The sequence below is a fragment of the Lutra lutra genome, chromosome 7, assembly GCF_902655055.1.
Source record: "Lutra lutra chromosome 7, mLutLut1.2, whole genome shotgun sequence".
Classification (NCBI taxonomy): Eukaryota; Metazoa; Chordata; class Mammalia; order Carnivora; family Mustelidae; genus Lutra; species Lutra lutra.
In genome coordinates, this window is record NC_062284.1 from 63,929,446 (window position 1) to 63,955,329 (window position 25,884).

Here is a 25,884-nt window from a genome sequence, read left to right on the forward strand (position 1 = left end):
TGTTATACCCATACAGTTAGGGGGCTTTGGCTTCTGCATTTACTTTTTTTCATCCAAGCCGACAATCGATGATGCCTCTAATCCCTCTTATGGTGGGTGCTGTGTTCCAAACTATAACAGTCTTTGTAGTCATAATTTTAAAATTCCTCACTTTCCAAACTATATACAATGTCCATCGATGGCAGGATAAGCACCACACCTTTGTGTTTCTGAGGGGAGGAGAGTGAAATAAGAGACAGATGAGGGAACTTTCACTTTTACTTTGCATTCTTCCAGTGGGCATACATTTATGTGTTGGGCTTGTAATTAAAAACAAAAAGTACGTTAAATACTGTGGTCACTACTCTCAAAAGGATTTGAGAGAAATTGGAATTTTATAGGTCTGTAGCGCTTGATGTTTTTCATCCCAACGTATATGTTTTTCCCAATAAAAACAAATTGGCAATTGAGAGAGTGTGGTGGTTACACAGAAGCCCGAGGCAGAGATTCTCCACCATCCAGATATTTTAACTCTCTTTTGTCTCCCCGTGTACTCTCCTTCATATAACGATAATAGTACTTAGTTGCTATGGCTCTTGTGAAGTATTTTCCCCCCTCCTATTTCCCACCTCCTATGTCTGACTTAGCAGCAATCAATTAAAAAAAAAAAAAGACTCACACGGTGTTCCATTTCCTTTGGTCCTGTTGCCTTATGTAACAGCTCTCAAATCTCAGAAGTCAATCAGCACCCACACCTTAGGTGGGTGCTAATAAACTAATTATTGTGGTGATTTTAACTCAAGACTGGAATCTCCTGGTGGTCAGTCTGTTGTCCCTTTTTGCTTTATTGTTACAGGATTTTCCACAAAGCCTACACTTAACTGACATTTGCTTCATTTAATGGAACTGAACACAAAAGACTGAGGATTTTCAGTCTCCAGATAGAACTAACCAGGATGTACTTTTGGTAAGGCAGCAACCTTCAGATTCCTTAAGTTAAACAATTTAATAATAGTCATCTCTGGGTTGTAGGATTACCAGTTTTAATTTTTTCTCTTTTTAAAAAAGATTTTATTTGAGAGAGAGAGAGAGAGAGATTGAGTGTGAGCAGGGAGAAGGACAGAGGGAAAAGCAGATTTCCTGCTGTGCCTAGAGCCTGACTCTGGACTCTTGGATCCTGACCTGAGCTGGAGGCAAATGCTTACATGACTGAGCCACCCAGATGCCCCTGATTTTCTTCTTTATAGTTTTTAGTATGTTCCAATTTTAGTATGTTCCAATCATGTGTATATATTACTTTTGTGGGCAGAAAAAAAAATGTTAAGAAATACTCCTACACATCTTGGTGCTGGTTCTTGTTTATTTACTTCCCCTTACCTTCTCATCTACTTTTAATCCTTGCCCAGATCTCCAAGCCAACCAATGAATCCTTCCCCTGAACTCCTTCTCTGAAAGCGATTTTCTAGTGGAAATTATGGGGCCTTTGGACTCAGATGGACTAGTGTTTGAATCCCAGCCCAGTATGAATGTGGGCAAGTATCTTACCTCTTTGTCTCCTTGTCTGTAAATGAAAGTAACACCTACCTTCTAGATTGTTGTGTAGTTTGGGTCAGGAGCCTCACAAACTTTAATTTGTATATGGATCACTGAGGATATTATTAAAATGCAGACTCTGGTTTAATAGGTCTGGGATGGGCCCAAGAGCCTGCATTTCTAAGAATGCCTAGGTTTTGCTGATGTCAGTGATGTACAGACTACACTTTGAATTGCAAGGGACTAATGACATAACATTTGAAAAAGCCCTGGCACAAATGTCCCAACTATGCTTGGTGTCTTCTCCTCTTGAGTGGGCCTGGCTCTCCTGACTGTGGGATGGACCCATCTCAGAAAACCGCTGACTAAAGTCCACTCAGGTGCAACCCAACTCACTTGAGCATTAACCCATTCCTATTTCCTTTCCACTTTAGTATTGTTCTTTCTCTTTCTGTTCAAGTACTTCATCCTTCTTCTGCCTGACAACAACACAAGTATCTGTGCTTTTTTTTTTAACAGCTTTATTCAGGTATAATTGACATACAATAAATTGTACTTAAACTGTATAGTCTAAAATATGTATACATCCATGAAATCATCATCTAACTCAAGATAAACTCATATCCAACCCCAAACTTTCTTTATGCTCCTGACTCTCCCATATGCTGCACCTTCCCAAAACCACATCTGCTTTCTGTTCTAGATTAGTTTGCCTTTTCTAGAGTTTTATATAAACGAAATTGTACAGTATACTTTCTGGTCTGGTCTCTTTCATTCAGCACAATTATTTCATCCATGTTGCTATGTAAAGTACTTCCTTCCTTGCTTAATGCTGATAGTGTTACCCTGTATGGGTATACCGCAATTTGTTTTTCCAGTCATCCATTGATGGACGATTGTTGTTCCCAGTTTTTGGCTATTATGAATAAAGCTGCTATGAATATTTGTGTACAGGTCTTTGTAGAGAAATATTTTATTTTCTCTTAGGTAGATACTTAGGATACCCAAGTCTGGGTTATATGGCCAGTATATGTTTAACTTTTTAAAAAAAACTGTCAAATTATTTTCCAAAGTGATTGTATCATCTTACATGATAGGAGAACTCCAGTTCTTCCACATTCTTGAAAAATTTACTATTTTTAAAAAAGATTTATTTTATTTATTTGAGTGAGCGAGAGAAAGAAACAGAGAGTGAGTGGAAGGGGAAGGGGCAGTGGGAGAGAATCTTCAAGCAGACTACTCACTGACCAGGGAGCCCAACGTTCAGATTAATCTCATGACCCTAAGATCATGACCTGAGCTAAAACCAAGAGTTGGGTGCTTAACAGACTAAACCACCCAGGCACCCTGAAATATTTACTATCTTAAACAAACATTCATTGTAAAAAAATTTTTAGGAAGGTCACAGGCAAAAAAAAAAAAGAAGAAATCCAGCTGTTATTCCCATGACTGGGAGATAACATTATTAAATTCCTGTGTTTGTAGATTTCCATAAGTTTGCCCTACTAAACAAACAGTGCTCTCAACTAAAAAAAAAGTTTTGGGGCACCTGGGCGGTATAGTCGGTTGAGTATCTGACTCTCGGTTTTGGCTCAGGTTGTGATCTCAGGGCTGTGAGATCGAGCTCCGTTTCAGTCTCCACCCTCAGCACAGAGTTGGCTTGGGATTCTCTCTCCCTCTCCCAGAGCCCACCCCCCTGTTTTGCTCTCTCTCTCTAACAAGTTGTTTTTTTTTTTAAAGATTTATTTATTTATTTATTATTTATTTATTTATTTGACAGACAGAGATCACAAGTAGGCAGAGAGGCAGGCAGAGAGAGAGGGAGAAGCAGGCTTCCCTCTGAGCCGACAGCCGGATGCAGGGCTCAATCCCAGGACCTTGAGATCATGACCTGAGCGGAAGGCAGAGGCTCTAACCCACTGAGCCACCCAGGTGCCCCTTTTTAAAGACTCTCAATCAAGTCTTTAAAAAAAAAGTTTTATATCTCATTTTTACTCTCACTATTCAAAGGATATCATAAATGGAAATTTAAGAAAAATACAGGAGTTTCCCACATGCAGAAAACTGAAAAATATACTTTTCTCTGTCTTTATTGCATTTTAAAATTACTATTTAAATTGGTTTTCTAAGTGACTAGGTCAGAGTCTATCTATACTGAATTTTAAGTATACTATTTCTCTGTGATGTAGTAAACAGAGAATTTAGAGGTGAAAAATAGCCCTACACTCCCAGGGCATTAGAAAACTCAACACGAATGTTTCAGGCCTTAAGAGTCTTAAATGAGTTTAAAAACACAAAAAACAAATGAGAGAAGCAAGAATGTCTTTACTCATAACTTTATGCTTAACAATTATTCTTATATTTTGAGAGAATTATGGATAAAGCTGGTAGGAAAACTAGGTAAATAATACCAATAGTTAGAGTACGCTTGTTAAACATAAAACACTCTGTTAGGAACTGTGTGAGGCTCTCTGTGCATTATCTCATTTCATTAGGTCCATGGAGTGTATTCTACTTTTTCTAGTTCAGACATGGCTTCCACAGTAGGGGTTAGTACAAGGTCTAAAAATATGTAAAAGAAATATAGAACATATTTGTTGTTTCCTTGGGGAATCACAACCCAACTCCTTTTAACTGAAAACCATGGTGATTTCCAAGATCTCTGTCTTCCCGCCCCCACGGTTTACTTCCTCTCCTCACTGTTCCACTGAGAGACTGGTGGATTGGCTGCCACATGACGAAGCATCTTTTTTAAGGTATCTCTGAAGTTTAGTTTTTCTTAAGGGATCTAACATTGTTATGCTCTTACAGTCAGTAGGTTTGACTTCTTTGGCTGCGCCCATAGCGGATGCAATCCAAATTCTCACTAAAATTTCAGAGCCCTTATCTTCCAAGTGTCTAAAGCATTAAGGCAATGGCATCGGGAGAGTTTGAATCCTAGTCTCAGCTTTTGTTTTCCCTTATCCATAAAAATTAATGGCGTAATTCCTATTTCTTACTGCTTATTCCCATATTAACTGGTTCGTTCATTCATTCATTCATTCATTCCATTTATTGAATACCTACTATGTGCCAAGCCATTCTAATGCGGTAATTCACAGGGATTACCTAAAGAGGTCTGTAAACTCTAAGGCAGTTACTGCTTTTGCTATCAATGGTTGTTTTTCCCACAAATCAACAAAACGAAGAAAATTACCTAAACAACAGCAGGAAGATGCAGAGAAGAATTTCTTGGCACAGCGGTTTATTTACAAAAAGAAACTTTTGCCTGAAGGAATGCAGGAGGCAAGAAGGTCCTTGTCCACTCTGTACAGTTCTCTGAGTAGTCCTCAGGAGGCCTTGAGGTTCCTGGACTATTTTTCATGCTCAGAGAGTATGGAATCCTGGGTCGTAATTATTAATCAGAGTTCTTATTCTGCCCCGCACCATTCGTCCTTTGTCTACTCTATTAATCTTTCAGGGTTTGAGTTTTCTCGAATGCAAACCCCAGGTTCTAAGGTCCCACCTGGCTGGGACACAGTAAGCAAGTTATTCTGGTTAGGCTGGATGGTTCTCAAAGAGAGGGCGCGGAACCAACGTAGGTCCAGCCCGGGTTCAATGATAGCAGGCCCTCTACCCAGGCTCTGGCGCGCACCCAAGTCGTAGCGCGCGGGTCTATAGACAGCAAAACCCCTCCGTCCAACCCACGTCTTCTTGGGCATCACGAGCCCTTATAGGAAAATGAAACTGAAAACGGGAAAGTCCCTCTTTCTAACCTGGCCCGGCCTCGAGCGCTCGGAGACGAGTGACGGCTCCCGCAAGAAGGGTTCTGATTGGCGGTGCGCGCGAGTACTATAAGTGGAGGCGCCCGGCCGGCGGGCCACTCTTCGTCCTGCGCTGCTCCTACTCGGGTGGCGATGGCGCCTCTCTTGACGTTGGTCATCGTCGGGCTGCTCTCTCTGTCCGGCCTGCACGCCGTCCAACGTGAGTGTCCCCTCTTGCCCAAGCCCTTCTCCTGTGCTCCAATCTTTTTGGCATTCTCGGCGTTAACTCTGTAACTCACCCACGCCTCCTCCTCCCTAGTTCTTCTGCCCGACCTGGGGGCTAGCTGCGGACTTGGTCTGCGAGTGGGGAAGCGGTGGGGTGGCCGGCGAGTTGGGCGGGGGGGTGCGAGCCCAGGACGCAAGCCTCTTTTTTTCTTCTTCGGGAGAGGGGGGTGCGGGAGGCCTCCGGCATGTGCGTGCCGGGTCGGGCAGGACAAAGTTTCGGGGTGATGACAGACTTCGGAGCGGCCGAGGTGGGGGAGGGTTTCTCTCCCGCGGAACCTCTAGCTTGCCGGGTGCAGCTGTCTGCCTGGGAGGGCGGTCCCGAAAGCGCGGAGTCGGGGGCTGTGAAAAGGTGGGGACATCCGTCTTTGCGGGAGGCACCGCGCGGGTCCATCAGTCCGCTCCAGCTGCTCTGCTCGGATCCCTGGGGCTTCGGCGCTTCCTCCGTAACGCCCGGCGGGTTGCCAGCCCCACAAATATGCGGCTAAACCGTGGGGGAGGAATCCATACGTGGAGTTTGTAGAATGCTTAGAGATGTTACGGAGCGCTTTGACATCATTAATTCACTTGTTCCCGTTCCTTGTCGCTTTTAATAATCATAAGAGCTAGTCTTTATTGATAAAGGGCGTGCTGGGGACGTTGTGTGCTCTATGCCATCTGATTCTGAGATGAGCCTGCGATGTAAATGCAATGGTTAATATCACCGGCATTTCATACGTAAGGAAACTGAGACCTCAAGAGTTTAAGTAACTTAACACAACACGGGGTAGAAATGGCAGACGGTCTAACTAACGGGAGCAGAGCTTTTTGTGGGGCTGCGCGCCCTTTAGCTGCAAACTCTGCGGTTTTTCAGTACCTCCTCGTCACCTTCTGGTGTGAGATTCTTGCCAGCAAGCTGGGAGTCTGGGGCCCCTGTTTTTCTTCACAGAGGGCTTCCTCTTTGGCTCCTTGCCTGGTTCTTCCCAAGATGAACTAAGCTTCTACTTTCTGTTTTGAAAAAGCGAAGTTTTACCAGTCAGGAAGACTGTAAAGCCAGTGATAAGGGTAATCAAAATGGTTACCCAGAGTGTCAGGGACACTCTTAGATCTTGAGCACGTTCTAAATAACTCGCAGTATACCAGAACGCTCATATTTTCCCCTCCCAAAAGCTTCTGTGAAGTGGGGGTTTTGGATCATGAAAAGAAGGTATTTATAGTCTATTTACAAAATAAAGCACAAATAAAATTATTGATATTTGGTGACGACCACAGAAATAATTTCAAAAATAACAAACTGACATTAAAAGAAAAATCTTAATTTGAAAGTTTGCAAAGTAGTATATACCATGAATAGATCATTTCTAGAAGATACTCTGGAGGGGCGCCTGGGTTGTTCCGTCGATTAAGTGTCTGCCTTTGACTGGGGTCATGATCTGGGGGTCCTGGAATTGGACCCTGGGTTGGGCACTCTGCTCCACAGAGAGTTAGGCTCCTCCCTCTATGCTCTCCCTCTGTATTTTTGTCTTTCTCAAAAAAATAAATAAAAATCTTAAAAGATACTCAAGAAATGGGTAATGATTGCCTCTGGGGGTCTGTTTTTTGCTCTGTCTCTTGTGTGGGTTTTGTTTCACTGTTTCCATTAAGCTTCAGAAACTGTTCCAAAGTCATAGAACCAGTAAGTGGCTGAGCCCAGATTCAAACCCAGGCTTTGTCTGATACTTCTCCTCCTCTTAAAAGAGGTTGTGATGTTCTTGCAGAACCCTGCCTGGCTCCCTCAAAGAGAGAATTCTACGCCTGATGAACCTTTGTTCTGACTCTTGTGGCATTTATTATGTTCTAATTATTAGAAGTTCTGATACAAAGAGCTTTTTGATTTGTCTTCATTTTTAACTTTATGGGAAAAAAAAATCTGGGCTTCATTGGGATCCCCAGGCTAGCTCTTGGTGGGGCTGCTGATCTTTCCTTTGATGACAGGGTGTTTCTAGACAGATAAACCTGGTCAGAGCAGCCTGGTACTGCTCCTCACTACCACCTCCTGGACACAGAGGAGTTTCCCTTTAGTAACCATATACACTGGATATACTTATATTTAAAAGTGAATTATATACATATATTGGTGTCAAGCTGTACATTTAGTGGCAGTACCACTTCTCTTCACTGGATGAAAAATACAGATATGGTCTAGTTATGCATCCTATTTTGGAAACGACTGTTCTATAGCATTAACATATTCCCAGTGTGGCTAGTTACAGCAATCACTTGAGGGTGCTAATTAAAAATGCAAATCCCACTCTTGCACACATTATTCCACTTGGTCATGGTGGAGACTATGTCCTTTTTCATTTGCCACAGTCCTTACCCTTCCCTATTTTTCTTACCCAGCCCAATTTACTCATTTATGGTATTTCTGGCTTCTGTATGCATTTAAGTTTTGTTTAAGGTAATAATAATAACAATATCTGCCATTTACAGAGCAGCTGCTGTGTGCAAGGCACTATACTAGACACAATACATATTGAGAAGTTAGATGGGTGTGGGTCTAGGTAGGAGCAGGAACCAAAAAGGAAAGGAGCAAACATTAAAAAAAGGAAGAAAAGATGGCATGAAATAAGGTGCAAAAACATAAGTTTTTTGATGTGGCTATTATGAAGAGTGTGTGAAGTGAGAAGTGAAGTTTGAAAAGTAGGTTAGGGCCAAATCATGAGGACTCTTGAGAATGTGTGGAGGAATTATATGGGTGCTAAAGAAGCCATCAAAAGTGACAGAAGATGATACTACTAGGAATCTGCTAGGAAAAAACCAAAAAGCCACGAGTAGAGGAATTAATGAGGGAAAGATACTAAGTTGTGGTTTATCCCTCAAAATGGAAGCAGCCTTTTGGAAAAGTGGAAGCTCATTTGGCCAGAGTAGAAATGGAATTGGGAGAGATCAATAATCAAATTTAAACATTTGTTGCCTGAGATAGCTTTAGACCAAGGTAGTCCAAGTGAAATATTCTGCAATTTTCATTTGTCTTTCTCTCATGTCTCTCAGATGCTCCAAAAATTCAGGTTTACTCACGGCACCCGGCAGAGAATGGAAAGCCAAATTTCCTGAACTGCTTTGTGTCAGGATTCCACCCACCAGAAATTGAAATCGAACTGCTGAAGAATGGGGAGAAAATGAATGCAGAACAGTCAGACCTGTCTTTCAGCAAGGACTGGACTTTCTATCTTCTGGTCCACACTGAATTCACTCCCAATGGACAGGATGAATTTAGCTGCCGTGTGAAGCATGTTACTCTCAAAAATCCCCAGGTCATTAAATGGGGTAAGCTTTTAAGTTCTTTCCTTAGCTACTGACATTTGTAGCTGCGTATAGGCACAGCTTAAAGCTGCTTTGATATAAAAAAAAATCTGCATACTGGGACTGACAGAGAACATTATTTAAAGCTCTGATAAGTGGCACCTTTTGAGACACCTCTGAACAGCCCCATCCCTGAAACAGTAGTTTCCCTGCAGCAAAAACAGGGAGCAGCAGCAGCCGGCACCTGCACAAATGCACATGAACTCCCAGTGTTTCTTCCCTCCTGGCCTCCTTGGACCTTCCTGACAGCCTTGTGGATACTTTGAACCACCAAAGCTCTCCAGAAGGCACAGGCCTTCATCTGCAGGCCCTGCTGTCCTAGCACCCTACCCAGTAGTCCCTGGCTGGGTTGGGAGCTGAGGCTAGTAGGCAAGGTTGGGCCCTACCTACTGGGTATTCATGGTTAGGGTCTGCAGGCTATTCTGCCAGACTTATTTATAAACAGTTCTAGACATTTGCTAATAGTATTTTAAAAGTAAAACTTACTCTCCTTCTTTTTCTGTTTTCTTTTTCATAGACCGAGACAACTAACCAGCATCATGGAGGTAGGTTTCTAACCTTAAGAAAATATTTTTCTTGTTTCACTGTCCTGGGTACTATTTACAGACAGTTCTGTAGGATAACCCTCATTATGGGGAAGATCTTAATCAGGGTAGCATTTCAGCAGGTAGGAAAGAATCCTACAGGGAATACGTTTTCTTTCCTGTGGAGTGGCATGAGAAAGGTGTGTAGCCTCAATCTCATGCTGCCAGTGGCCCTCCAAACAAAATCAGAGGAGCTGTTGGAGTGCTATAACAGGATAGAGGCAGCTAGTTACCCACACCACCTGCAAGGATTTGATCTTTCTTCTTCTGTTTCTACGGTGGGCATCTCTGGGCCTTCAGAAATGAACTATTCTCTTCTTTGTATAGCAGTTGCTTTATTATTCAGCCTAAAGAGAGGAGTGACATGGTTTTGCAGATTCCCTGTTCCCTTAGTCTGTTGTTCAGCCTTAGTGTGTGGGCACTGTGTTTGCCTTCTAGAGGCTTCCAGTCCAACAGAGTAGAGAAATGGAAAACGCAGTGTAAAGATACTATAATACGTGTAGCTACAAAAACTTCTTGCATTGTGAAAGTGGGAGGAATTGGACTTGTCTGCATTGCTGGAGTCCAGAGGTCAAAATCCAGCTTTGCATGAAATTTATCTCCACGGGGTACCATGGTACTATAAACCTATTCAAATTTCCTGTTACCTCCCACACAGGGAAATTAATTTGAGAAAGCATCAGAGAGGTTGGATGACCTGCCTGGAGTCACACTGTTACTAAATGGGACAGCAGGGATCCGAAATCTAATACAAGCATTCTTCCTATAAGGATGTGGGAGAACCAATGGGATAAATTAATGGGGTATGCTCTTTGTAATGGGTTTGGAAAATTGTCTGCAGCTGTTTCTTTTACAAACAATTTTACATAGCAGAAGTCATACAAATTTGGTGGTGTGATCTATAATCTAGATAAAATAAATGTACTTGCTAACAAATCTATTTTCTTTTTTTCCAGGTTTGAAGATTGTGCTTATAGGTTGCGTTAATTCCAAATGCTGTGTTCTTGTTAATGCTGATACGCTTTTATGCTTTATTCATATAAATCATAGTCATATATCATGATGATATAAATATATGTATCAAATGTTAATTCTACATTGATCATTCTGTTGCTGTATTTGACCTGTCTATGCAGGTAGCTGTAGTTGTTGGGCTGGAAAATCTGGGAGAGAATTCTCATGGTCAGAACTGAGTTGTTCAGTCTATTCACACAAAAGATAGTTATGCATGTTTAGAGTTAATTTCCAATTTGCATACTTTGTTTAGAATTTGGGGGAAATTTTTTGAAAGATAACTTCTAAGTTACTAGAAATTTGTTATAGTGGATAAGACACTGTGGTAAGATTCTTACTCACCTCTTACATCAGAGACATTGTTGCACATGATTTGACTTAATGTTAATTTTGTTTCAATAATTAAAACAATGGTAAAACTTGATGTGTTCAGTTTTTTATACATCTGTCCCTCTCTTGCCCTGCCCCCTTTTTAAAAGATTTTATTTATTTGAGAGAGAGAGAGAACACAAACAGGGGGAGGGGCAAACGGGGAGGGAGAAGCAGGCTTCTTGCTGAGCAGGGAGCCCCCTGCAGGGCTCAGTCCTAGGACCATGGGATCATGACCTGAGCTGAAAGCAGTTGCTTAACCTACTGAGCCACCCAGGTGCCCCCCGACTCTTTGTTATCAAACAGGAAAACAGTCTTGAAGTGTCACTTGGGAAAAAAGTGTAAACCCCTGTTTTTGGGGCTTGACTCATGGTGGAAGGGGCCTCAGCAATCTGCATTTTACAGATAAGGAACAAGATCCTAGGGAAATTAAATGACTTAGGGTGACACAGTGGTCTGCTGGGAGACCATGCCTGTCTTTTAGCCAGAGTTCTGTTCCTTGGGCCAAGACACAAGGAATGTGCAGGCTCTAAGAGGGAAAAAAAGTATCTGAGGGTTTCATATTTTAGCAAGTAATAGATAAACTTTGAATGAAAAATACTAGATTTTTCAATTTCAAAATATAGTTTATATATGCAGCATCGTGCATCTGACAAAGAATTTGAGTTAGTGTTAAGTGCTGACAAGATGAATAAAACACAACTGCTCTCAAATTGCTGTCTAGTGGAGGGACAGACATGTGGTCAAACAATTAAAAAACATCCTGATAGAGTATAATACAGGTATGACCAAAGAACCAGGTGATAGGAAAATGTGTTCAGGGAACAACAAGAAACTTTAGGTAGGTGTGAGGGAAGCCATTTGCTTGAATTGTGACTTGGTAGGTAGTGGTTCTCCCGACTAGTGAATGGAATCTGAGGCTTCCAAGCAGGACGACAAATTATGGGAAGGATGAAGGTATGACAGGTGTGGGTAATTCCAAACAGCGGAGCAAGGGTATTTGGGGGAATACTTGCAGGAACTCAGCTGAGCAGACTGAGCAGTGACTTACTTAGACTGGTCACTCTCCATCCTAAATTCACATTAGAATCACCTATGGAACTTGTTAAAAAATACTAGCTCTAAGAAATAAAGTCTATTAAAAACAAAAACAGGGGGACACCTGGGTGGCTATGTGGGTTAAAGCCTCTGCCTTCAGCTCAGGTCATGATTCCAGGGTCCTGGGATTGAGCCCTGCATCGGGCTCTCTACTCAACAGGGAGTCTGCTTCTCCCTCTCACTCTGCCTCTCTGCCTACTTGTGATCTCTGTCAAATAAATAAATAAAATCTTAAAAAACAAAAACAGGGGCACCTGGGTGGCTCAGTAGGTTAAGTGTCTGCCTTTGGCTCATGCCATGATCTTGAGGTTCTGAGATCCAGCCCCACATCAGCCTCCCTGCTCATTGGGGAATGTAAACCAAAGCCACAATGAGACGTCACCCCATTCCAGTCAGAATGGCTATTCTCAAAAAGACAAGTGTTGGTAAGGATGTGGAGAAAAGGGAACCCTTGTGCACTGTTAGTACAAGTTAGTGCAGCACTATGTAAAACAGTATGGAGGTTTCTCAAAAAATTAGAAATAGAAATATCATATAATCCAGTAATACCACTGCTGGGTATTTACACAAAGAATATGAAAACACTACTTGAAAAGTTATATGCACTCCTATGTTTATTGCAGCATTATTTACAAGAGTCAAGCAGTGGAAATAAACTAAGTGTCCATCCATAGTCTATAGATGAATGGATGAAGAAGGTATCATGTGTGTATGTGTGTGTGGTATACATATATGCATATATACAATAGAATATTATTCAACCACAAAAAAATTGCCACTTGCAACAACATCGATGGACTTAGAGGGTATTATGCTAAGTGAAATAAGTCAGAGAAAGACAAATAACATATGATTTCACTTATTTGTGAAATAAAAAAAATCCTGGAAATATAAACAAACTAAAACAGAGAATAAAATGGTGGATGCCAGAGGGAAGGGGGAATGGAGCACTGGACAATATAGATGACTTCCAGCTATAAAATTAATAAGCTGTGGGGATGAAAAATACAGCAAAGAGAGTATAGTCAATAATAATGTAGTAACTTTGTATGGTGATAGTTGGTAACTACACCTATTGTGGTGAGAATTGCATAATGTATAGAACTATTGAATAATGTACATCTGAAACTAATATAACATTGTATATCAACTTTGGTTCAATTTTTTAAAAAAAACTTATATTTTTAGAGTAGTTTGGATTTATAGCAAAATTGAGAGGAAGATACAGAGATTTCCCATATACCTCCTAGCCCGACACATGCAGAGCCCTCTCTATTATCACCCCCTGAAACTACATTGACATAGTATAATCACCAAAGTCCATAGTTTACCTTATGTTTCCCTCTTGATGTTGACGATGTTATGTGGGTTTGGACAAATATATAATGACATATATCCATCATTATTATGGTATCAGAGTATTTCACTGCCCTAAAAATCCCTTCTGTTCTGCCTATTGATTCCTCCCAACTACTTTCTTCTGCTCTTCAATTGCTGGCAAACAACTGATATTTTTACTATTTCTGTAGTTTTACCTTATCCAGAATATCATAAAGTTCTAATCATACATTTATTTGAGAGAGAGAGAGAAAGAGAGCGAATACAAGTTGGGGGAAGGGCTCAGAAAGAGAGAATCCCGATGTGGGTCTCAATCTCATGACCCCAAGAACACGACCTGAACAGAAATCAAGAGTCAGTCACCCAACTGACTGTGCCACCCAGGCCCCAATAAATAACTACTTTAAAAAATTCATTTTAGAATGAATTTAGAATGAATTAGAATTGTCCTCTTCATCATCGAATAATGAAAACAAAGAAAAAGAATTGTAAGCCCCTGCAATCTCCTATGACAGAGATGACTACTTTCTGAACCCCACTGAGTTCTTTCAGTGTGTACCCATCACTCTCCATTTCATTTAATGGCTATTTTTTTTTTGAAGATTTTATTTATTTGTTTGAGATAGAAAGAGAGAGAGAGAGAGAGAACATGAGTGGGGGTGGGGAGGAGAGGCAGAGGGAGAGGGAGAAGCAGACGAGGCTTGATCCCAGGCCCAGGGGACCATGACCTGAGCCAAAGGAAGACACTTAACCAATTGAGTCATCCAGGCACCCCTTATAATGGCTATTTTAAAATTTAATTTTTATTAAATAATTATCTTACATCAATCCCATTTACAACTGCACCTAAGACCATAAGATACTTAGGAGTAAACCTAATCAAAGAGGCAAAGGATCAGCACTGTAAAAACTACAGAACGTTTATGAAAGAAATTTAGGAAGTAACAAAGAAATAGAAGAACATTCCATACTCATGGATGGTAAGAACAAATATTGTTAAAATGTTAATTATAATGTTACCCAGAGCAATCTACATGTTCAGTGCAATCCTTATCAAAATACTATTAACTTTTTTCACAGAACTAGAACAAATATTCCTAAAATTTGTATGGAACCAGAAAGACCCCGAATAGCCAAAGGAATATTGAAAAAGAAAACCAAAGCTGGTGGTATCACAATTCTGGACTTCAAGCTCTATTATAAAGCTATAATCATTAAGACAGTATGGTACTCGCACAAAAACAGACACAGATCTATGAAACAGAATAGAAAACCCAGGAATGGACCATCAACTACAGTCAACTATTTTTTGACAAAGCAGGAAAGACTAGCCAATGGAAAAAAAGGCAGTCTCTTCAACAAATGATGCTGGGAAAATTGTACAACCCAATGGAGAAGAATGAAACTGGACCATTTCCTTATACCATACACAAAAATAGACTCAAAATGGATAAAAGACCTAAATGTGACACAGGAATCCATCAAAATCCTAGAGAAGAACACAGGCAGAAGAACACCTCTGTGACCTTGGTTAAAGCAACTTGCCAGACACATTTCCAAAGGCAAAAATGAACTATTGGGACTTCATCAAGATGAAAAGATTCTGCACAGCAAAGGAAACAATCAACAAAACCAAAAGACAACCTACAGAATGGGAGAAGATATTTGCAAATGTCTTATCAGATAAAGAGCCAGTATCCAAGATTTAGAAAAAAACTTACCAAACTTAACACCCAAAGAACAAATAATCCAGTCAAGAAATGGACAGAAGACATGAGACATTTCTCCAAAGAAGACATCCAAATGGACAACAGACACGTGAAAAAATGCTCCACATAACCTGGCATCAAGGAAATACAAATCAAAACCACAATGAGATACCACCTCACATTAGTCAGAATTGCTAAAATTAACAAGTCAGGAAATGACAGATGTTGGCAAGGATGTGGAGAAAGGGGAACCCTCTTACACTGTTGGTGGGAATGCAAACTGGTACAGCCATTCTGGAAAACAGTATGCAGGTACACCTAGAAGTTTAAAATAGAGCTACCCTAGGACCCAGCAATTTTACTGTAAAAGATACAAATGTAGTGATCTGAAGGGATACCTACACCCCAATGTTTATAGCAGCAATATCTACAATAGCCAAACTATGGAAAGAGCCTAGATGTCCATCAACAGATGAATGGATACATAAGATGCAGTATATATACACAATGGCATACTATTCAGCCATCAAAAAATTGAAATCTTACCATTTGCAATGACATGGATGAAATTAGAGGGTATTATGCTAAGTGAAATAAGTCAATAGGAGAAAGAATCACATGATTTCACTCATAGGTGGAATTTAAGAAACAAAACAGGATCATAAGGGGAAGGAGGGAAAAATAAAATAAGATGAAATCAGAGAGGGAGACAAACCCTAAGAGACTCTTAATCATAGGAAACAAACTGAGGGTTGCTGGAGGGTAGGAAGGTGGGAGAATGGGGTACCTGTGTGATGGGCATTAAGGAGGGCATGTGATGTAATGAGCACTGGGTGTTATATGCAACTGATGGATCCCTGAATACTATCTCTGAAACTAATAATATACTATATGTTAATTGAATTTAAATAAAATAAAATCTAAAAAAATAGTTCTCTTGCATTTTCTTATAATTTTCCCTTTCAGAAAAATTTATAAGGGTTCAAGAAACCAGAAGAAGACAGCATGTTATGATACAGGTTCTAGAACTGCAGAGAGAGCACAAGAGGATCCCATACCTTAAAGTGACCAAAGCAAGTGATAGTGAGAAAAATCTGTAAGGTGGGAGCCATGGCTTAAAGGCAATTCACCAAGGTAAATCAAGAAAAAACATATCTGGAAGACAGAGACCAAAGAAATACAGAAATGTGAATTAGAATTCAGCAATTTAAACTTGGAATTGCTTTGTTGACCCAAAGACCTACAGGGAACATTGAGACAAGACTGCGACTATAGCTTAGTGGTTTGTGTGTTATATTCCTCAAGAATGGTGATGACAGGGGCACCTGGGTGGCTCATTCAGTTAAGTGCCTACCTTCAGCTCTGGTCATGATCCTGGGATCCCAGGATTGAACCCTGACATCAGGATCCCTGCTCAGCGGGGAGTCTGCTTCTCCCTCTCCCTCTGTTCCTTCCCCCATCATGCTCTCCCTCTGTCTCCTTCTCAAATAAATAAATAAATAAAATCATAAAGGAAAAAAAAAAAAGAATGGTGATTGGATCTTTTTTTTTTAAGATTTTATTTATTTATTTGACAGACAGAGCTCACAAGTAGGCAGAGAGGCAGGCAGAGAGAGAGGAAGGGAAGCAGGCTTCCTGCTGAGCAGCTAGCCCGATGCGGGGCTCGATCCCAAGACCCTGGGATCATGACCTGAGCCGAAGGCAGCGGCCTAACCCACTGAGCCACCCAGGCGCCCCCCAGTTATCGGATCTTGACAGCAATCCTGCTCACCCTTCATTCAGAACACCAGCATTTGCCTATCTCAGGCATTCCAAGCTGAGGTGCTAATTCTGATCCTACTATATATATATCTATAGATATATATATAGTATTTTATATACTTTTAAACAAACTATATGAGCCTTTTAAATTTTTCTCTCGACATCTATAAGCAGACACACTCACAGGAAAAGGTCCAGAAATATATGCAATAATCTCTTAACAATGTTTGCTTAAGGTCAGGAGCTAAAATAGCAGTAAGATAAAAGTAGGTTTTTAATTTTTATTCTATTTTTTTAAATTTTAATTCCAGTGTAGTTAATATAAGTGTTATATTCATTACAGGTATACAGCATAGAGGTTCAACAATTCTATAAGGCAGTGCTCATCACAACTGCATTCCTTAATGCCCATCATCAATTTCACCCATCCCCTCACCACCACCCCTCTGGTTTGTTCTCTATAGTTGAGTCTGTTTCTTAGTTTGTCTCTTTCTCTTTTTTTCCTTTGTTAATTTTTTTTTTCTTAAATTCCACAGATGAGTGAAATCATATAGTATTTCTCTTTCTCTGACTGGCTTATTTCACTTAGCATTATACTCTTCTAGAGCCATCCATGATGCTGCGAATGGCAAGATTTCATTCTTTTTTTATGGTCAAAATTATGGTCAAAAATTATTCCATCTATCTATCTACCTACCTACCTACCACTCTTCTTTATCCATTGTATCCATTCATCTATCAATGGACACTCAGTTTTTTTTTGGATTTTTTCCCTTTCGGCACTTTGAATATATTATGCCACTCTCTTCTGGCCTATAAAATTTCTGTTGAACAATCTGCTGATAGCCTCCTGGGTTTTCTCTTGTATTTACATCAAGTGTTTTCTTTTCTCCTGATTTTAAAATTCCTTCTTTATCACTGCTTTTTGCTATTTTAATTACTATGTGTCTGTCTTGTGTGGACCTCCTGGGGTTGATTGCTGGGAGATCTCTGTGCCTCCTGGATCTGAATTTCTGTTTTCTTTCCCAAATTGGGAGGGGGGGGGGTTCAGCTATTATTTCTTCACATTTTCTAATCCCTTTTCTCTCTTCTTCTTCTGGGATCTCTATAATGCAAATGTTATTACACTTGACTGGGTTCCCCAAGTCTATCCTAATTTCACATAACTTTTTTCTCTCACCTGCTCAGCCTACTTACTTTCAATTACTCAGTCTTCCAGATTGCTGATATGTTCTTCTGCTTCTTCTAATCTGTTATTTGTTCCATCTAGTATATTTTTAATTTCAATTATTGTGTTCTTTATCTCTGACTGGTTCTTTTTTAATCTCTTTGTTAAGGGTCCTCCACTCTTTTCTCAAGTCCAGTGAGTATCTTTATGATCATTATTTTAAATTCTCTATCAGGCGTGTTACTCATTTCGATTTTGCTTAGGTCCCTTGCTGTAATTTTGTCCTGTTCTTTCATTTGAGACATATTCCTGTCTCATTTCGTCTAACTCTCTGAATCTGTTTCTGTTTGGTAGAAAAGTCTTTGCCCTTGAAAGTAGTGGACAGGGTGTGCAGTTTTAACAAGGTGGTGCCAATCCTTTTCCACAGGGGATGAGCAGCTGCCACAGAGACCAGAGCCAGAGGGGGCTTCTCCACAAAGCACATGCAGCAGGCAGGGGCTGGAGAGCATACAAGTTGTGTGCGCTGGTCCTTTTCCATGGGGGATGCACAGCTGTCAGCAAGATGGGGCCGGGTGGGGCAGGCAGTTTTAACAAGGTGCGCATGTCCTCCATGGGAAGTGACTGCCATGTCACTGCCAGGACTGAGGCTCCGCCAAGTGTGTAGTCCAGATATGCAATGTTGGCAAGGTTTGTACTAGTCTTCTAGGGGAAGGGACTTGCAGTGCTGGGATTGGGTCGAGCCTAGCTGGAGGGCGCAGCATGTGGTTTAAGCAGTTAGGTAGTGAATGTCAGTGCTTCGCTGGTTTCTGCACGTGGCTCTGTGTTTATGCTGGGGGGAGTATGTGTAAGGGGGGTGGGCGGGAATGATGTCTGCCAGCTCCTTTGGATAAATAAGATGTGGTATATTTTAATTGAGCTTAATTGAAATCAAGTCCTTAACTGAACTCTGAGATTAGTGAATAATTCTCCCTCCCATATCCCCCAGGCATTTTTCCAATTGCTGCTTCTTAGCCAAGTCTTAGCCAAATCTCCATGAGCTATTTTTTGTGCTGTCTCTTTAAGGGCAGGGACTCAGTTTCCTATCACTCTCCCAGCTCTGAAACTGCTGATTTGTAATTTTCCAGGCTTTAAGTCCTATGGGTATAAGAACTCATGAAATTTGGGTGCCTGGGTGGCTCAGTGGGTTAAGCTTCTGCCTTCAGCTCAGGTCATGATCTTAGGGTCCTGGGAATGAGCAAGGGATCAAGCCCTGCATCTGAGCTCTCTGCTCAGCAGGGAGCCTACTCCCCCTCTCACCTGTGATCTCTCTGTCAAATAAATAAATAAAATCTTAAAAACAAAAGACAAAAAACTCATGAAATTCAGCCCAGCCCCTCTGGTTTTCAAAGCCAAATGTTTTAGGGATTCCTCTTCCCAGTGTAGGCTCCCAGGTGTGATAGTCTGTTTCTCTATCCTCACCACACCCATAGCTCTCTTCCTTCAGCAACCAGACACATGGGATTTAACTCTCTATCTCATCTCTGCCCTTCCTACCCTCTTCCATGCAGACTCTACTCTACATTTAGTTGTGGTGTTTGTTTTGCCAGTCTCCAGGTCGTTTCCGCAGTTATTTACACTGATGTTGGTGTTATCTATAGTTGTGTCTGTGGGACGAGGTGAGCTTAAGGTCCTCCTACTTGGCTATCTTCCCCGGAAATCCAGAACAATCAAAAGTAGACTTTTTTTGAAGATTTATTTATTTATGAGAGAGAGCGAGCGAGCACATGAACAGGGGGTAAAGGAGCAGAGGGAGAGGAAGAGAAAGTCTTTTTTTTTTTTTTTAAGATTTTATTTATTTATTTGTCATAGAGAGAGAAGCGAGAGTGAGCACAGGGAGACAGAGTGGCAGGCAGAGGCAGAGGGAGAAGCAGGCTCGCTGCCAAGCAAGGAGCCCGATGTGGGACTCGATCCCAGGACGATGGGATCATGACCTGAGCCCAAGGCAGCTGCTTAACCAACTGAGCCACCCAGGCGTCCCGAGGAAGAGAAAGTCTTAAGCAGAATCTGTGCTGAGCACGGAGCCCAACCCAGGCGGGGCTCCATCTTATAACCCTGAGATCCCACCACCCAAGCCAAAACCAATAATCAGTTGCTCAACTGACTGTGCCACCCAGGTGCCCCTTGAACGTAGACATTTTAAAAAATAAATTACTCTACATACTTCTATATGATTTGAATTTTTACATCTTTTATTATTTGTGTATAGTCCATTCTTTAAAAAAATAAGGTAGTTACATAGGCAGAAAGAAAAAAATACCGGGTGCCTGGGTGGCTCATGGGTTGAGCCGCTGCCTTCGGCTCAGGTCGTGATCTCAGGGTCCTGGGATCGAGTCCCGCATCGGGCTCTCTGCTCAGCAGGGAGCCTGCTTCCCTTCCTCTCTCTCTGCCTGCCTCTCTGCCTACTTGTGATCTCTGTCTGTCAAATAAATAAATAAAATCTTTAAAAAAAAATAAAAATAAATAAATAATAAATAAATAAATAAATACCTTGTTTGCCTCCCCAGCCAGAGATGATCACTTATCAGTGTTCAATTTGGCATAGTTAGCTTTTCAAGAGATTTTCATTTTTTATTTGTATTTTATTTTAAAATTTTAAAAGATTTTACTTTTAAGTAATCTCTACACCCAACATGGGGCTCCAACCCACTACCCTGAGATCAAGAGTTTCATGCTCCACCAAGTGAACTAGCCATGCACTACTGTTTAATTAACTAGTTAATTAATTAATTTTATATTAAATCTTAAATTAATTTTATATTAAATCTTAATTTAATATAAAATTAATTTAAAAGATTTTATTTATTTGACAGAGAGAGAGCACAAGCAGGGGGGCAGCAGGCAGAGGGAGAGGGAGAAGCAGGCTCCTGCTTAGCAGGGAACCCATAGGGCACCATCCCAGGACACTGGGATCATGACCTGAGTGGAAGGCAGCCGCTTAACTGACTGAGTCACCCAGGTGCCCCTGTTATATGTTTTTTAAATGGTCACTGTTGAAACTGAAGATGACACAAATACATGGAAAGACAGTCTCTGCTCACGGATTGGGAAAGCAAATATTGTTACAATGTCCACACTATCTAAAGCAATCTACTAATTTATGCAATTCCTCATCAAAATGTCAACAGCATTTTTCATAGAACTAGAATGAACAGTCCTAAAATTTGTATGGAGCCACAAAAGACTCTGAATAGCCAAAGCAATCTGGAGAAAGAAGAATAAAATCACAGTCCCAGATTTCAAAATATACTATACCTTTGTAGTATATCTATAGTAATCAAAATAGTACAGTATTGGCACAAAAATAGGAACATATTTCAATGGAACTGAATAGAGAGCCCAGAAATAAACCCACGATTATATGGTAAATTAATCTACAACAAAGAAGGCAAGAATATGGAATGGGAAAAAGAGTCTCTTTAACAAACAGTGTTGGTAAAATTGGACAGCTACATGAAAAGAATGCAACCCGACCACTTTCTGACACCATACACAAAAATAAACTCAAAATGGATTAAGGGCCTAAATGTGAGACCTTAAACCATAAAGATCCTAGAAGGGAACACAGGCAGTAATTTCTCTGACATCAGCCATAACATCTTTCTAGATACTTCTCCTGAGGCAACGGAAACAGAAGCAAAAATAAACTATTAGGACTATATAAAAATAAAAAGCTTCTGCACAGCAAAGGAAACAACCAACAAAACTAAAAGACAACCTATTGAATGGGAGAAGATATTTGCAAATCACACATATGATAAAGGTTTAGATCCAAAATAAGTAAAGAACTATAAAACTCAACACACTCAAAAACAAATAATCTGATTAAAATGGGCAGAAAACATGAACAGACATTTCTCCAAAGAAGACATACAGATGGCCAACAGATACATGAAAAGATGATCAACATCACTTGTCCTCAGGGAAATGCCACAATGAGATATCCCCTTACACCTGATAGAATGGCTAAAATAAAAAACACAAGAGACAGTGGTGTTGGAGAGGATATGGAGAAAAAGAACACTTGTTCATTGTTGGTGGGAATACAAACTGATGCAGCTCCTGTGGAAAACACTAAGGAGTTAAAGATAGAATTATCATATGATGCATTAATTCCACTACTGGGTATTTCCAAAGAATACAAAAACACTAATTCGGAGGAATACTTGCACCCCTATGTTTACTGCAGCATTATTTACAGTAGCCAAATTATGGAAGTAGCCCAAGTATTAATAATGGATGAATAGATAAAGAAGATGTTGTGTGTGTGTGTGTGTGTGTGTGTGTGTGTGTGTGTATACACACATATATAATAGAATACTACCTAACCATAAAACAGACTGAAATCTTTCCATTTGAATTACATGATGGATCTAGAGGGTATAATGCTAACTAACGAACGAAGTCAGCCAGAGGGAAAAAAAAATATGATTTCACTCATATGTGAAATTTAAGAAACAAAACAAATGAACAAAGAAAAAAAAGACAAACCAAACAACAACGCCGACAAAAACAGACTCTTAACCATAGAGAAAAAACCAGTGGTTACCGGAAGGGAGGTAGGTGGGAAGATGAGTAAAATAGGCAAAGGGGATTAAGAGTACACATATCTTGATGAGCTCTGAAAGTTGCTGAATCAACTATACTGTACACCTGAAACTAATACAACACTGTATGTTAATTATACCGGAATGAAGAAGGGAAGGAAGGGAGGAAGGGAAGGAGGAAAGAAGGAATGAAGGAAGGAGAAGGAAGGAAGGGATGGAAAGGAAAAGAGAGGAAAGGAGGAAAGAAAGAAAGAGAAGGAGGGAAGGAGGGAGGGAGGGGGAAAGGGAGAAAGGAAGGCAGGCAGGCAGTCTGGCAAGCAGCATTGCACTGAGTGTACATATTTCCAAGAACATGGCTTTGGAAAGTATTATTTTGTTTAATGTCCAGTTTTTCAAATTATATTTTGATAATGTCAGAAGAAATAAAATATAAGAAATGGTCACTGGTATTATTATTATGTTTATTTAAAAATTTTATTAAATAATAATTGTTACATCTTACTTTTTTTTTTCACTCTAATGAAAACATTAGAAAAACATTTTTTTTTTTTTTCCTAATGAAAACATGGGATACATGGAAACAATACAGGCACTGGCAACTGTTGTCTTTTCTAGTGTTTGTGTACAACCACTCTCCCAATATCTTTGAGTTGTTGCTTTTTACTTTATTTTATACCCTAAGTTCTTGAGGAAAAATTCAAGGTCTTTCCTTAATAAAATAAATATTTTGTCTGTGATATGGCCATTAAGGTTTTAAGGGCAAAAATAGCTTTATCTCTCCCCGTACTCTAGGCTTTTTTTTCTTTTTAATTTTCATTTTTTAATTCAGTGCAATTTAGTTTAGTTTCTAACTTCATAATTTTGGTTTCTAGCATTATCTATTTTCAGTTCATTGCCTTTTATTTTTATTTTTATTTATTTATTTTAAAGATTTTATTTATTTATTTGTCAGAGTGAGCACAGGCAGACAGAGTGGTAGGCAGAGGCAGAGGGAGAAGCAGGCTCCCGCTGAGCAAGGAGCCCAATGCGGGACCCGATCCCAGGACGCCGGGATCATGACCTGAGCCAAAGGCAGCAGCCCAACCAACTGAGCCACCCAGGTGTCCCAGTTCATTGCCTTTTAAACTTCTAACTTTAGCCATATGCTTGTTATTAAATTCCTCTTTTTTGTAAAGAACAGCCTATTCATCTGCCATTGGAACATCCCATGGAATCTCACTGAAGATCAGAAACAGTTTTTAGAGGTCTCAACCTTCTCTTTTAACCTTCACAAAGGTAGTGTCCTACTGACCTCTTTACTATCCCTATGGAACATACCGGAGTTCTCAACTTACTGATTCCCTGTCTGAACGAACAGAACTTTTTTTCAGAAGTGTGATATGGCATAAAAAAATTCATAATCCCTACTTTGATCTAATTTTCTTTTAGTATCTGAGTTCTAACTCTTCTCTTTATAATCCATTTCTGACCTTTGAACACATCTATCTTGTCCTATCTCTATAGGTTCTGGTTTCAACTCATGCTATCAGGGGACTTTCTCACTTTGGCTCTTGGTAGATATACTATCCTAGGCAAGTGCTGGCCCTTGATGGGCATCATTCTGTTATAGCAAAAATGTTTCTCAAATGGCATCTGATATGGTCTAAATAAGATTGATCTTTACTATAGTCTAATTAAGATTAAGTAATAAATACTCATTGCTTAGAAATAAGTAACCATTGAACTAAAGTCAACAAAACTCTTTTTTTCTAATATTAAAATATACAATTGTTTGGAGGGGAGGGGAAACAACTTGAAATAAATCAGAGAATACCTTCACATTCATCGTTCTTCTTATATACTTCAAATTTGTACTTAATGCCTTCTTCCTTCTGGACATTAGAAAGATTGAATGAATGAATCAATTTCTGGAAAAAAAGTGTCACTTTCAAATTCTGCATAATCCTTGTCACAAATAGTCTAAGGTGGCCTGGCTTGTTCACGGCTTTCTTATAAACAGAACTGCCTCCCAACTATCCTAATCATGTCCACTTTATTTGCTAATTCTGGTTGCTCAAAAAATTTTAAGACATCATCCAGACTTTCAGCAAGAAAATGAGTTTCCTATGGATGTTCCTTGAGGTCTCTGAGCACTAAATTAATCAAATTAATTAAATTTAATCAAATTAATGTCTTTTAAAAGTAGATTCTTCTTGGGAATAGAGAACCATGTCTTCCTACCCATAATCACCAAATTCTGTTTACCTTCTACCGAGGAGTTATGTGGTCATTCTTTTGAAATACTTGAACTCATTCCTGAATGAGGGCCACAGCAGGTCCCCGTTCTTGCTGATATCCCTGTTCTGGGACACAGAGAGGACACAGTTTAGCAGACAAACCTTGACAGCAGCTGATACACACCTCTGAGCTGGCACACCAGCCCAGCTTTACGGGGAAATTGTCTCCTTGGACTCTAGCCTTTTAGAAAAAAATCAAAGACTAGCCAAAGACTAACTAACTGGGTCCTAGATATCTGAGCAGTTTGATTGGAAAATTCATGCATTAAAAACAATTCTGGGGGCGCATGGGTGGCTCAGTGGGTTAAAGCCTCTGCCTTGGGCTCGGGTCATGATCTCAGGGTTCTGGGATCAAGCCCCGAGTTGGGCTCTCTGCTCAAGGGGAAGCCTGCTTCTCCTCTCTCTGTCTGCCTGCCTCTCTGCCTACTTGTGATCTCTCTGTCTGTCAAATAAATAAATAAATAAAATCTTGTTTAAAAAAAAAAAACCAAAAAAACAATTCTGATACTTTGGAGAGCAAAAGAAGGAAGGTAAACCTAGGGGGAAAAGAAAACCTGGTAAATAGAAATGAGAAAAAAAATTTAGTCATGTATCAAGCACTTACTATGATTAAAAAGTCTCTGACACAAAGAAGACATTTCTGTCTTTATAGCACACAGGCCTAACTGAAGACTACGGTAATGTATGTGAGGCTTCCAAACCCCCATGGGCCACTTCCTCTTTTTACTGTCTTCATTAGAAAAAACACTGAGCACTCTTGCTGCCACACAAGGCCATAGTACTATTTGAAGGGGTTTTCTAGGCATCCTGACTGTCTAGAAACAGGCATGTCATTTTCATCGTCTGAAGAATCAGGGAACATGTTAGGTTGAGCTCCTGCAGAAGCAGTCCCCAATGTCAGAATCTGGATGTATATGACTTATAAAAACAGGTATTCAAGGAGAAATCAATAAGGGCTTAGATGGGGGGGGGGGAGAAAGAGAGGGAATGGGAAGAAGCCAAGTGAAGGGGTGATTTCAGAAGTCACACACTCAGCCTGGTCCCAGGGGAGCTCTAAAACACAGGAATACCTCTCAAAGTTAGTTCTGTCCTGGAGCAAAGGAGCTGGGCTTTGGCACCTCAT

At 40.3% G+C, this 25,884-nt stretch overlaps 1 protein-coding gene, 1 long non-coding RNA gene and 1 pseudogene across 2 annotated transcripts; 1 reads left to right on the plus strand and 2 right to left on the minus strand.

Moving 5' to 3' along the window:
* The first annotated feature begins 5,325 nt into the window (after positions 1-5,325).
* On the plus strand, positions 5,326-10,883 carry B2M (beta-2-microglobulin). Its single transcript, XM_047737793.1, has 4 exons — positions 5,326-5,475; positions 8,550-8,825; positions 9,379-9,406; positions 10,402-10,883. Exons 1-3 carry the CDS (start codon positions 5,409-5,411, stop codon positions 9,390-9,392), a joined length of 357 nt encoding a protein of 118 aa, XP_047593749.1. The 5' UTR covers positions 5,326-5,408; the 3' UTR covers positions 9,393-9,406; positions 10,402-10,883.
* On the minus strand, positions 8,736-9,501 carry LOC125104893 (uncharacterized). The gene is made up of 2 exons (XR_007128754.1): positions 9,381-9,501; positions 8,736-8,830 (listed from the first exon to the last, which is right to left on the minus strand). It is a non-coding gene; the product is annotated as an uncharacterized LOC125104893 (long non-coding RNA).
* A 13,404-nt stretch (positions 10,884-24,287) lies between the features above and the next one.
* On the minus strand, positions 24,288-25,884 carry LOC125104443 (dihydrofolate reductase-like; annotated as a pseudogene).

Excerpts from the sequence above, each read along its gene's own strand:
- B2M (XM_047737793.1), top strand. The coding sequence starts at position 5,409 with ATGGCGCCTCTCTTGACGTTGGTCATCGTCGGGCTGCTCTCTCTGTCC. Across the intron at positions 5,476-8,549 it reads CGGCCTGCACGCCGTCCAAC|ATGCTCCAAAAATTCAGGTT; the intron begins GTGAGTGTCCCC and ends CATGTCTCTCAG.